The sequence below is a fragment of the Equus quagga genome, chromosome 16 (assembly GCF_021613505.1).
Source record: "Equus quagga isolate Etosha38 chromosome 16, UCLA_HA_Equagga_1.0, whole genome shotgun sequence".
In the NCBI taxonomy this organism is placed as follows: domain Eukaryota; kingdom Metazoa; phylum Chordata; class Mammalia; order Perissodactyla; family Equidae; genus Equus; species Equus quagga.
In genome coordinates this window covers 26,805,403-26,819,568 of record NC_060282.1, presented here as the reverse complement: position 1 = coordinate 26,819,568, position 14,166 = coordinate 26,805,403, and the positions used below count along the sequence as shown (strand labels likewise).

At 36.9% G+C, this 14,166-nt stretch overlaps 1 protein-coding gene across 1 annotated transcript in view; it reads right to left on the bottom strand.

Moving 5' to 3' along the window:
* CSMD3 (CUB and Sushi multiple domains 3) overlaps window positions 1-14,166 on the bottom strand; it is a 1,175,747-nt gene that overhangs the window by 532,115 nt on the left and 629,466 nt on the right. Inside the window, exon 13 of the mRNA XM_046642300.1 lies at window positions 197-309. Coding sequence (XP_046498256.1) covers window positions 197-309 — 113 coding nt within the window. The remainder of the gene's footprint in view (window positions 1-196; window positions 310-14,166) is intronic.

Below are 14,166 nucleotides of genomic sequence, written 5' to 3'. Positions count from 1 at the left end.
AAAAAACCCTAATTTTACTTAAGGAAAAGTGAAATCAACATTTGTAGTTACTTTAAAAAGGAAAGTGTTTTGTTGAAATATATTTTTGCTTGTGTTCTCGGAAACTTATTTTGTAGATGCAATTAACCATGAATTCAAAAGTATTCTCTGGTGGTATTAAGATAACATATTTCCCACAGTAGCAATTCAGCATTACCTTTGTAGTTAACCTTGAAGCCAACAGATCCGACGCTTTCATCTGTTTGAAGGTGTAGCCACATTTGGCTACTCATGCTCACTATCAAGTCTGGCACAAAGCTTCCAGTCAGCCTAAAAAGATATGGACAAAGAAGGGAGAAATGGGTTATTAAAATATCCTCTGCATGCAAATTATGAGACAGATGTATTTCTCAATACTTTTTTGGCTAGAAAAAAAACTGTCAGATAAACTTTAACAAGACTATCTGTTGATGTAATAGAACAAACTGCACAATTTAGATAAGTGATCAGGTTTATTATAAACAAGTAGCATTTTATGTGTTTAACTAGGTTAGTTCATTCATATCCCTGAGGCAAGATACTAAATTTTAGACTATCAGAGAATCTTATACTTCTTTTTGAATTGAAAAGGAGGATCTATAAAATTCTTTAAGTTTTTTTTTTTTTTTAACACCAGGAATGCATTTGGTTTTAACCTTTCAAGTTTCACATAACTCCATTCTAAAGAAATATTATGAAAAATATTTAAGTACTGTGCAAAACAACAAAATGACAAAGAATATAATATAACCATTTGCAATACTGACGTCAAGCTAGACACGACATGTATGTTTTATTGTAAATAGTTTTATTTTAAAGAACATGCTACTAATTTAATGTGTCATGACTGAATCTATGCATTAATAAACTCATTCGGTCAGGCTCAATTTTATAACCCTCACAAGGGAAATTACTTCATGTTTCCTCTGCCATTAACAATGTTGCAATCACGTATTTGAACCAAAGCCAAGGGTTACATAAAGCAGGGAAGCAAACAAGTAAATAAGACTTTGGGGGGAAAAGTCTGTCAAGAAAAGAAAGGAAAAAAATGGATTCACTGCTGAGTAAAATATCCATATTGATAGGGAATTCTAAATTATATACTAAAAAGATAGGTTTTTAATGGAAGAAATTCGTATTTACCTACTTTATTGCTAAAACCATGAGAATTGCTGGAAAATTACATTAGGAGAGAAGGTATAAAGTTTCTCTTCTCAATAAAAAGGGCACCTTAGGAGAGCATGTCTCTTGGATGGAGCCACACTATAATTAGACCAGCAGAGGGCAGCATAGATGACTACATCCTTGAAGTGATCATGGCAGCAAAATGCCCTGCTCACTACTTAGCCACCAAAATTGCAAAATATCATCAGCAGACTGCATGAGCAAAATGGCTGTGCACCAGGGTCCAGTGTTACAGAATTTATGGGAATCTATCACAAATAAGCCAAGTTAAATATTATGATTAATTATGGGATTATGCATGATATAGAGGGACACTGTAAAATATCAAGATACTATCAATATATTAAAGAATTTTAGGTTATATTCATTTTCTCCCTGCCAAAGCAAATTTAAAATTATTATAATATAAAGAGTACACACACATACATTCTCCTTCATAATATATATGTAAATATGTGTGTATACATATCTGTATCTACAGTACACACAGTAGTCCCCCCTTTTCCACAGGGGATACATTCCAAGATCGCCAGGGGATGCATGAAACCATGGATAGTACTGAACTCTATTTATACTACACTTTTCCTATACCTTCATACCTATGATGAAGTTTAACTTATAGACACAGCAAGAGATTAACAACAATAATTAATAATAAAATAGAACAATTATAACAATATACTGTAATAAAAGTTATGTGGATGTAGTCTCTGTTTCTTTGAATCCAAATATATTCCTGAATCTGCGTAACCAGCCCTTATTTGTAGTAAATGGCTTGGTGTCAGTTATATCAGGGGATCCTTTGCTGAAGTTTTTCTATAGGCTCAGTGCTTTCTGGTACAACACGTTGCCGTTATTCAGAATACGTTTGCTGTTCATGTCTTCCACCCACAAATTTAATGACTTTTCCTTTTTATCTAAGCACTTATCATGAACTGAGGCTGTAACTTTTACAGTTTGAGGTGTAATAGCAAAACTAGCACAATCTTCTTTTTCCTTCTTTACAATTTCATGGATAGAAGATTTGTCCTTACCATAGATCTTAGCAATCACAGCATACAATTTTTTCTCTTTCCTTATTAAGTTGAAAACTTTCACCTTTTCACTTAAAGGAACCACTTTATGGCTTCTCTTTGACATATCCAAATTGCCAGCATCACTACTCTTGAACTTTGGTGCCATTATTAAGTAAAATAAAAGCTACTTGAACACAAACACTGTCATACCACAACAGTTGATCTGATAACTGAGATGGCTACTTAATGATTAAAGAGTGAGAGCATATAAAACGTGGATATCCTGGACAAAGGGAAGATTCATATCCCAGGTGGGATACAGCAAGATCTCATCATGCTACTCAGAATGGCACACAATTTAAAACTTATGAATTGTTTATTTCTGGTATTTTCCATCTAATATTTCAGACTGTGGTTGACTGCAGGTAACTGAAACTGCAGAAAGTGAAACAGCAGATAAGGGGGGACTACTGTATATGTATGCATAAAAATACATATACACTTATTTCAAAGGATCTTTCAATTAAAATTTGTGACGTGAACTCTCAATTTTCAAACTGATGAATTCGTAAGTACTAGTCTTTTGAGGTACAATAGAAAGGTTTATGGATAAGAGTGAGGACTCAGGCTCAGAGACATGACAGAAAGTCAAGTAAATTCCTTATGAAATTGGCATGAGAGTTTATAACGATAGGATGTGCATCAGCTAGCCCATATCAAATATGTCAACAATCTATCTCACAGTGAATATTAAAAAATGTTTCCATGGGAAGATTTAATTATTGCTCTTTATTATCTCCTCCTATAACTCTCTCAGTCCAGAACTGTTTTACCAGTCCCAAAAGTCCAGCATGGTAATTTTGTCAAGTCATAAAGAACAGCTAACTCATACAAGCTAAATTGTTTCCTTGCTAACTTGTTCTCCTATTGGCCATGATTATACCTAGTTCCCAACTCATTGTTGGTATAAGGATAAATATAAACCTAAAAAAATAATAATTAAAAATTCCCCTGATGCCAAAAGGAAAGAGAAATCCCCATTTCCCTTTAGCATTTCCTTTGGAAAACTTGAAATTATAAGTGATGTCTGTTTCTTTCAGATGTACGTAAACCTTTTAAAAGCTAAATAAGCCTCTTGACAATTTTGCATCCCATGAATGTCTTTCTTGGAGTCCTTGGGGCCATATCTTTGAAATGTGAACATCAAGAAGGATGTCGCTCTGTCTCCCAGTTTCTATGGGAGTTTCAGTCTAGACACATAGCTCCACAATTTAAATTCTTGCCTGTCATAGGATAGGGGAAGTTTTATTTTTCCTTTTGATAAGGACCATTAACATGTGTGTAATAGATTGCATCTGTCTGACTATATAAAAGGGTGAGATTTATTTCTCTGTGCAATCTCTTAGCTGATTGCCTGTGATACACATCACAGTCTGGTTTAATGCTTATTCAATATTAAAACTATTTCATTCTTTTCTACTTTTTGTGGAGAAAGTTAACTGGGTTGGCAGGAGATTTTATTTGTAATTATATTACCTAACAGTTTGGTAATGTGGATGAGATACAAATGGCAGTCCCTGAATTAAATGAACCAGCTGAAGGTCTTGTGGCCACACAACAGTTGTATAAGAGACCCTGAATTATAAAGTCTCCTTCCTAGGGCTCTGCTCTGTTGGAATACTAGCTGGATGAACCTCCTTTTCCAAATTCAAGATTTTAGTGTTGAATACGCAAGGGTAAACAGGACTTTAAAATCCTATCAGGCTGTGAGGGACTGGAATTGGCCACCCCAAGTTACCTCTCTTTGGCATGAGGATTATTTTGGGCTGGTTACTTTTAAAAACTGCAGACAGGAAAGAAACTCTGAAAAGTAGAATTTAACCCTTTGTTGAGAGACATTTGCATTTGTAAAGGAAATCTCCATCTGTAAAGGTGTCTCCCTCTCTGTACCAGGAAGAAGGGGGGATGACCTTATCTCTAGAAACTCTTGTCAATGTAGAAGGCAAGGACTTAAATCTGCATAATAATCTTACTCTCATTTACTTTACTTGTCTGGTAACCTCCCAAAACTGACTCCTCCCACCCCCAACATCCTCCTTTGTCTTTAGCTGAGGATGGTGTCTAAGGTGAGAGCTTCCACAATTTTGGTGAATTACTCAGTTTTTCTGGGTCTTTCCCATGTATACATGTTATAAAGCTTTGTTTAATTTTCTCCTATTATTCTGTCTCATGTGAATTTAATTCATTGTCCAGCCAGAAGGACCCAGAGTGGGTAGAGGAAATGTCTTCCTCCCCTTCAGGATCAGGACTTACGCTCATGGTGGAAAAATTTGGGAGACCAGGAATGTTGCCTGAAGTTCTTTCTCTCATATAGGTAATATATTTTTGTTGCATTTGGAATACATATGACAATCCAATCTTTCAGGATTTGTGAGCCTCATTCCAAGCAGATGAATTAATAATATTTATTGGATAGATGCCATTTTAAGTGGAAAGTTAAAAAACGATTTGGATAGCTAGAAGGAAAGATTGAGAAGAATGGAAGAGGAAATGTGAGAATTAAAGGTACTTTCTCTTTCACAGAACCCTTTTCTTCCTTTCTCTGCTACCTCTGCTCCCTCTATTCCCCATGCGTCTGTATATCCTTCTTGCTTCAAACAGACTCCTGGAAAGAGGGAAGTGATGATCTTTCAGATATGTGGTTCCCTTTGTTAGTGGATTTCCCTACAAAGAAGGATGAGGGTACAACCTCTTTAGCTAGTAATGAATTACCTGCTTTGTCTGAGAACAGAGGCTTGTGTGCCTCATATCCTAGCCCTGAGCGCACTCTATGTCTTAGCACAGATTCTACCTGCAGGAGTCCCTTATCATCTACACAGCATATGTCTAGGAAAGCAGAAATTATAAAGACATGTGATTAGCAAATAGTTGAGAATTTGTGTAAAGAACCATGTGCCTATATGGAAATGACAGGATGTAGAGTAGTTTCATTGGTCACTTGGAAAAGGCAAAATAAAAAATAAGAAGTACTAGGTTGACAAATATATCAACATGGGAAAGATACCAAAAAGCCACATAATTCTACATTTTTCTTGTCACAATGTGAAGAAAACCAGCTCTTCTTTTGTGATGACCAGTGCGGCAGATGCCATTGAGAAGCTACTCAGCCTCCTTGCTAGCTGATATTGCTCATATGAAAGCTTTTTTCCCTATTTCCCAGAAGTCTGCAGAAGCGCTCCACAGTGTGTTTTCAATTTACATCCTGTAAGGACCTGGAAATGGCCACCCCAAGATATGTCTCTTTGGCATCAGGATTATTTGAGGCTGATTGCTTTTGATAAACTGGGACAGGGAAGGAGGCTCTGAGGAATGGAACTTGCTCTTCCTTAGGACACATTTACATTTGTAAGGTAAATCCCTATCTGTAAAAAGTGCCTCCCTCTCTGTACCAGGAAGAAGAAAGGAGATGACCTTCTCTCTAGAAACTCTTTATCAATGCCAAAGGCAAGGAGTTAAATCTGCATTTTATTGTGCTTGTCTGGTAACCACCTGTAACTAACTTCCCTCCCCCTCCCAATGTTGGCATTTCTTTAAGGATTAAGCATCTTTCCTTAGGCTAGAAACTGATTGCTGCACTCACCTGTGACCACCCAGCTCCAGACAATCGACTTGCCTCCTGCTATGCCCACCGAGATAGCAGACCACTACCTGCTGTGTCCATCAAGCGCTGTGCCGACAGGGCAATCTTGTGACTATTGTGGGAGCGACATTTCAATCACATGTGAAACACCCTGTTTGGGGGTATATAACCACTATGTGCACCCCACTTCTTCGGTGCCCTTTGTTCCTTCAGGAAGAAAGGCCCCGGGCCATGGTTCCTCATAAAGCTTTGTTTAATTTTCTCTTGCTATTCTGTCTCATGTGAATTTAATTTGTTCTCTGGCCAGACGAACCCACATTTGGGAAGAGGAAATGTCTTCCTCAGCTACGATCCCCACAGCAGGGGATGTGCACAAGCTACTGTTTAGGATCATGCAACCATCAGACGTCACTAATTTGATGGAGCAAGCACATTGGGAATTAGAAGACAACCCATCACATCAAGGAGTAGCCAAGTACCTGTCACCCTCCATAACTATGGAAGAACCAAGGATTTGAGAGATCCATCAAAAGGGATAGTTCGTAGCAGTACTCGAAGCCTTTCTTCTAAAGGTGAGCTCAGAGAAATGGCAGTGGTGTATACAGAAAATGGGTGAGCCCTTCATTATTTTCCATCATCAATTTGTTGAGATTTTCTCAAAATTTACTAGCATGGATCCAGAGGTAGATCAAAATGGTTCTTTGGTCCTATCCGTTTTTGTCTTGGTTCTCTTGCTGACTATCCAAGCTCAAATTAGAAAATGTGGTAGAATGAGAAGGACAGACTATTACTCAAATCTTAGCAGCAGTTACTCAACTTGGGGACAATCTAGAGAAATATGAAGAAGAGAAGAAGTTAAAAACTGCTGTGTTAACTCTTCAGTTAAAACTATTTACTAAAGGAAGTAATCTCTACTCTGGTCAATTTATAAATGCAGCAAAGGAAAAAAATTGTAGTCTTTATCCTAAGAAGTTAGGACACTTGAAGAGGGATTAGAGAAAAGAAACTCCAGTGGATGCAAAAATTGCAGAAACAAGGGAATTGGGAAAGCTCAGAGTTTTGGCAAATGGTTTACTATTGACAGACTGAGAGAATCTCAGATGTAGGAACTGGTGAAATATACATTTCAATAACTTTCCCTTAGGCTAACTTAACCTTGCTTTTTCTGCTAGATACTTGTTCTACTTATTCTGAAATTTCCCCCAAAATTCCACACTTTCCATCTGGCCATAGACCAACACAGGTTGTTGGTATTTTGAATCAGCTTTATACTTGTTCCTTTTCTTCTGTGGTTCCCACATGGATAGATCATCTGACACAAGAACATGCTTTCTTACTTTCTCCTGTAAACCTACTGGGGCGAGATCTCCTGTGCAAATTAAGACTACCATATTGTATAGTCCATATGGGGTGTCTGTAGAATGCCCTGAAAAGAAAGCATCTGATTTGGTTACTGTATGCCTTCTGAAAGAAAAGGGATATAGCAGAGAGTGTCAGGCTCATGCTGTGCTGGAAAAGTACCCTGAGCAAGAACAAATCAATGCATGGCTTTGGGCCCTAGGAATAACAGTACTGGTTTAATCTGAGATGTAGAACCAATAGAAATAGCTTCTCAAAAACATAAGCCATGCCCATGTGTCAAACAATACCCTTTGCCAAGAGCTCTATTAAAAGGAAGAAAACCAGTTTAAAAAAAAAAACTAGAAAAAGAAGAGATAAATACAAAAGGGTACTAACCCTGTAATACCTACAATACTGCCAAACTTCCAGAAAACAAGGAAGCTAAATTTGCTAAAGATGGTCCACCTTAGTACAAGATCTTAAAGAAGTAAATACATTGTTCCATTAACGCCTGCAGTTCCTAACACTGAGACTACGGTAATGTTAGTATTGTGGGGGACTGGAATTGGCCACCCCAAGATATGTCTCTTTGGCATGAGGATTATTTTGGGATGGTTACTTTTAAAAAACTGCAGACAGGAAAGAAACTCTGAAAAGTAGAATTTACTTACCCATTGTTAGGAGACATTTACATTTGAAAATGAAACCTTCATCTGTAGTCTTCCTCTCTGTACCAGAAAGGAGAGATGACCTTATTTCTAGAAACTCTTATCAATATGGAAGGCAAGGTCTCAAGTCTGCATAATAACCTGACTCTTGTTTACTGTACTTATCTGGTAATCTCCCATAACTGATTCTCCCCACCACCACACTCTCTTTTGTCTTTAGCAGGGGGTGGTATTTAAGATTAGAACTGCCATTTTGGTGAGTTGCTCAGTTTGCCTGAGCCTCTCCCATGTATTCATGTTATAAAGCTTTGTTTAATTTTCTCCTGTTATTCTGTCTCTTGTGAATTTAATTCTTTTTCTGGCCAGAAGTAGCCAGAGTGGGTAGAGGAGATGTCTTCCTCCCCTACAGTTTGGCAAATTGGACAGGATAAAATTTTACTGGCTGGACACTGCCTGCTCCTGGACTACTGCAGCCGAAAGATCCTGGACCCCTGACAAGAGCCTGCCGGAGATAAGAGTTCTTACCACGTCAGTCTCCCGGATCTCTGCCTGCAGCGTCCAATGGAAGCAAGAGTGGTGAGGATATTTTGCTTTTCTAAATGTAGGTTAGCAGGAGAAAATTTTGGTGAGGCTAGCTTCTTAGATTCAGCCACTCTAGGATTTGGTTGAGTACTCATTGGTTATAGATCCTTTTCCTCCCAGAGACAGTACTTTTCCTAGTCTTTGTCTTTTTTTGTTGTTTGTCATAGGACACAGGCATCTCTATAAGCCTCTTGTCTGGGCTTTTTGTCTTGTTCTATGTCTTGAGAGCCTGGCTTTGTGACCTTTCTGGTCTCCGCCATCTGGAGGATGCATGTACCGGCATCTTGGCGGCCAGTTGAGTAGACTGGGGTTCCAGGACATATTGTCTTTGTCTGGCTGTGTCAAATCTCAGGGGAGTTTGTCGTAAGGGGTCCCAATTGCTTTCATAAGGAGCCCTTGTCGTCTCAACCTCCATTGCTTGCTATGCAATGAAGGCCTTTACTTTCTTAGACTATTTTTGGGAGTGAACTTTCCGGATCTCTTTTGGGGATGCCTCTTGCATCCATGGTTAAGCTTATTGGTTGAGTTGCTGTTAAGATCATTTAAATTGGGAAAACTTCTAAATTGAGGGAAAAAATTCTGAGAGCTCTCATCATGATTTTTATTGGTACCTATGAAAAGGCCAAATAAAAAGGAAACACACAATAAAATAATGACTAGGTTTAAGACCCTGACCCAGCTTACAATTGAATTGATGAAATGTAAAACTCTAAGTGTTGATAAGACTACAAATGTTGGAATGCTTGAGCTGATTTTATATAAAGAGGTATATCAACTTTGCCTGAGTATGTTTAAAATGTCTGGCTGGGAATACTGCCCTATTCTGTATTATAAGACCAAGACCTATTGATAAAGTCCTAAGGAAACTATAATTCGAGGTATAAGAGTTGATGGAATTCAGGTGAAATCTGTAGAAAATTGATATATTTACGGGCTTTATGTAAAGTGATTTTCTCTCTTTGTCTGACTGTGTTATAGACTGTATTGTGTGGATAGTCATTGTCTCACTGGGGAATGTTTCCCCCGACCAATTGGAAGACTTTTAAAGGTGTGATACATTGTCCTGCAAGTTTTAGAACATACAAAACGTTGATTCACCTCTTAAGTTAAAAATTTCCCAATAGAAGAAAGTATTTGGAAGGGAGTAGTTGGAGGGGTGAGTCAGCCTCCTTTTGTGTCATGCAGGCTGTAATCCAGTTCTTTGGGGAATTGGAAGCAACCGTCTTTGTCTTTCAAATTTCTGCAAGGTTGGAGGTATGGTTCTAAAAGGCAGTTCAAAGTTCACCTGTCTTTTGCCAGTCCCAAAGCCTCCCCTGTTCCTCCCCAAATGCTCCTAGATATTGAAATAAAAGATTGAGACATTAGAAACAGACAAAGCAAATATGCCCCAGAAACTCCATCTGGAAGAAAACTTGACTAGTGTCTCTGTGCCTTTATGATGTAAATTTTTGCTCCCATCTTCTCTAGGATCTGAGAGCCATCCTTTGGAATGCAAATATTTCTCAGAAACTAGTGAATCTTGTATTACACCTGATTCATAACAAAAATTTAATGTCTTTGTGTCTACTTGTGTGTTTATGTGTCTATATGTATGTTATATATGTGATATTTTACCTCCAGATGGTATGGCCAAAATTAAGAGCTCTGTTTAATTGGCTTAAAGTAAGTGCTTTACATAAATTCTAAATGTAATAGAAAATAGCCCAATGTCTTTTAACTTAAGATGATACAGGCTAATCTTTGGTTAATGAAAGTTTAAATTTGTTGGTTTGATTAAAATGGACATGTCCTCTAGAGTTAGCACTGGATATGATGCAAACATGCAGCCTGGGTTTACTAGTTTAAAAAAGAAAAAAAAAGTCTCATGCTATCCCTGTTACAAATTCGTCATCATAACTTAGAGTGATGGCTAATTTTGTCTAATGTCTCATGAAGTTTTACAGGCAATCTAAATAAATAGTAGGAACGAGTAAACTAAACAGATGTGAAAAAGATAAAAGTGTTGGGTAAACTTTTTAAAATAATTACGTGTTATGACATATATTTAAAATAAATTCCAAAATCTCTTTGGTAATTTGAAACTTTGAAGTTTGGCTGAGTTAATTTAAATGATAAAATTTATTGAGTATCTAGATCATTTCCAAATAAGATATCAGACATTAATTACTAAGTATAAGTTTATCTCCTTTTGGCTTCTTATTGTGGAGAGGCTAGAAGTGTTTGGGTCTATTACTGTGAAGTGGCGTGTTTGTAGAAATTATGAAAAGTGTTTAGAATGCTGATATAAAAGACAGTCCATAATTGCTTAGTTTTTAGTTTTACTAGGGTCTGCAAGGGTTAAAAGTTCTAATTAACATATATAATCAAAGCTACTAAAAATTAATAAGGAAAATAGCTCTGTATTCAAGGAAAGTAAATTGTATGTTTTCGGTAAAGAAGGTATAAGGAATGGAAGTATTTTTGTTTGTTGGGTTAAGAAAGATAAATTTTCCCTAAAGTACTAGGAAGGGAGAAAGCAAGCATGGGTCAAATTCTGAAGGTAAAAAGAAAGCTGTAGAAGGTTTGTGAAGGAGAAATTCTGAAAGGAGTTTTATGCTGGTCAAGTTGACTAAGATTGACTAAATCGAATTAAGTAAATGAGTTTTAATGTTAAAATTAAACTGGTGCAAAAGTTAAAATTTGGTTTTCTCTCAAAGGATACTTTTCCTGAACCTCTAGTCTGCTCTTGGCAAAGAGATTATGGAAAGTTTTGTAAGTAGTCTAGCAGAAGGGTAGGGATTTTATGTTTTATCAAAATAAATTTCATGTATTGTTTATCAAGTCTTTAATCACAAGTGCTAAGGTCTCACAGCTATTTAATCTTCTGGATTTGCCTAAAAATCTTTAATTGTCACTATAGTTAAATGGATAACTAAACACTGCTTCCAGGGGACCTATGGTATTATGTGGGTAAATGTTCTTGATATGTGTTTAAAAAATGATACAATATTCCTAAAATTCTGATCTGTCCTGGTTATCAGGCATAATTCTAGTTATTATTTTAAAGTGTTGTATGTCACAAAATTAACCAAATTTCTTTGTCAACTTCCATTTTTGAGTCTTTTGTTGTTTACAGACAGTTATTGTTTTACTCCAATGCTTTTTGCTTTTGCAAAGATGTCTCATCTTCAGAGAGATTCATGGTAAGAACTCTGACACTTTGAAATGGAGGTTTCTGATAAACTTTGAGATCATAAAACTGAACTGAGTAAGAAATTACAGAAATCTAATGGAGAAACGGATGACCTCATAAAACTGCTAACAGAAGATTAAGATCAAGAACCGATTATACAGGACTGAATGAACTAATGAGGATGATTATAATTATTATGACTTTTGTTTGAAATAATGTTTTTTTTTTTGAGGTTTTGCTTTGTTTTCTCAGATTTAAGGAAATGTTTTTCTCTTTTCTCTTATGCTAACTATGATTTATAGCAACTTGATGAAATTATACCTTTGTGAAGAGAACTGAAGCATTTATCTTTTTCTCCCTGGCTGATCCCTCCAGAATTTGGAAACTCTGAGTGAGTATGCTTATTTTGTGGCAATATAATTATTTGCATAAATTCAATAAGAATCTGTTCTCCTTATAACAGGACACAATTGGAATCATTGGTTATATTACCAAGGCTTTGACTGGAATGTCATTTGAGAGAAACATACAGACTCGGATATGACAATACTGCCTTTGAGGAATAAGGTTGATTTTCTGGAATAAAGCCACTTGGAAATATTGGCCTGGTAGCTTGTTAACAGATTCCAGAAATATTACCTGGTAAGTTAGGAAGCTTATTTACCTGGCAGGTGACTGGAACCTTGAAATATTTTCGGGAATCTCAAGAGAAGAGAGGAATTCATCTAAATTTAAGGTATTGCAGGCGAGGTCTGATGGCAAGTACTTGGTTTGGCTTTTCTGGCCTCAAGAGTTCTTTAAAGTTCAATCTGAGATTCCTCATAAAAAATTCCAGCAAAGCAAATTTAAGAGCCTATATGATCAATTGCTATTCTTGCTGCACTTATGTAAATAATTGGGCCAAGATTATTGAAAACTAAACTTATTTTGCAAACCAATTAGTCTTAATTTGGCTATCTTTTATAAAAATGAGGGTAATTTTTAGAGAGAAAAATTATGTTTCAGTAAATATAATAGACGTTTGTGAAATTAGATCCTAGTTCTGTTAACTACCTTTTTAATAGCTGTGAACTGGACTGGATCCTGAATTTGTCTGGTTACAAATATCTGGTTACAAATCTCCAAACTAATGTTTTCAATTTTTTTCCCTCATTTTCATTTGGAATCATTGAGAATTTAACCTGCTCTTTTTCCTGAAGCCTTGTAAACTGAAGCTGAACAACTTGATATAAACTTAAGAGAGATTCCTGTCTGTTGCTGTGTAAGCTGTAAGCCACTCAAAAAGATACCTGAGTACCCAATGACATCATCAGAGACATTTCAAGCTGCAAAAGATGCTTTGACTCTGACATCTAGAAATCTTCTTGACTGGCTGGCCCCTCGGCTCAGGAACTAGTTTATAATTTGCTCCAATAATTAACCTTGTTTTTCTTTTTATTCCATAGAAATACTTATTAAATACCTGATTGGTTTCTTCCAAAATATAGGCCTAACTTTGGGAGGCCCCCTGTATCACTGCCTTCTAAAATGAATTTAACTGGACTGATCTATTACCAGGACGAAGAAATGTGTTCAGTGAGATGAGACAATCTACCACTCAGCTTCTAGACTATGAAACTTCTTAAAGTTTCAAAGGACTATGAAACTTAAAAGTTTCCAGAGCTGGCCCAGTGGTGCAGTGGTTAAATTCACACATTCGGCTTCGGTGGCACAGGGTTCCTCAGTTCAGATCCAGGGTGCAGACATGGCACCACTTGCCAAGCCATGCTGTGGCAGGCATCCCACATATAAAGTAGAGGAAGATGTGCACAGATGTTAGCTTTGGGCCAGTCTTCCTCAGCAAAAAGAGGAGGATTGGTGGCAGATGTTAGCTCAGGGCTAATCTTCCTCAAAAAACAAAACGTTTCAATGGCAGGACTATGGGGAACTAGAATTGGCCACCCCAAGATATGTCTCTTTGGCATGAGGATTATTTTGGGATGGTTACTTTTAAAAAACTGCAGACAGGAAAGAAACTCTGAAAAGTAGAATTTACTTACCCATTGTTAAGAGACATTTACATTTGTATAGGAAATCTTCATTTGTAAAAGTGTCTCCCTCTCTGTACCAGGAAGAAGGAGGGATGACCTTATTTCTAGAAACTCTCATCAATATTGAAGGCAAGGGCTAAAGTCTGCACAATAACCTGACTCTTGTTTACTGTCCTTGTCTGGTAATCTCCCATAACTGACTCCCTCTACCCCCAACATCCTCCTTTGTCTTTAGCTGAGGGTGGTATTTAAGGGGAGAACTTCTGCCATTTTGGTGAATTGCTCAGTTTGCCTGAGCCTCTCCCATGTATATATATTATAAAGTTTTGTTTGATTTTCTCCTGTTATTTTGTCTCATGTGAAATTAATTCTCTTTCTGGCCAGAAGGACCCAGAGTGGGTAGAGGAGATATCTTCCTCCCCTACACTACCATCCTCTGCAAATTTTTTCTCCAATTTATCTGTGCTCTTCCTTTTTACCCACTGTTCTTCTAGTGGGCAAGTCTAAATTCTTA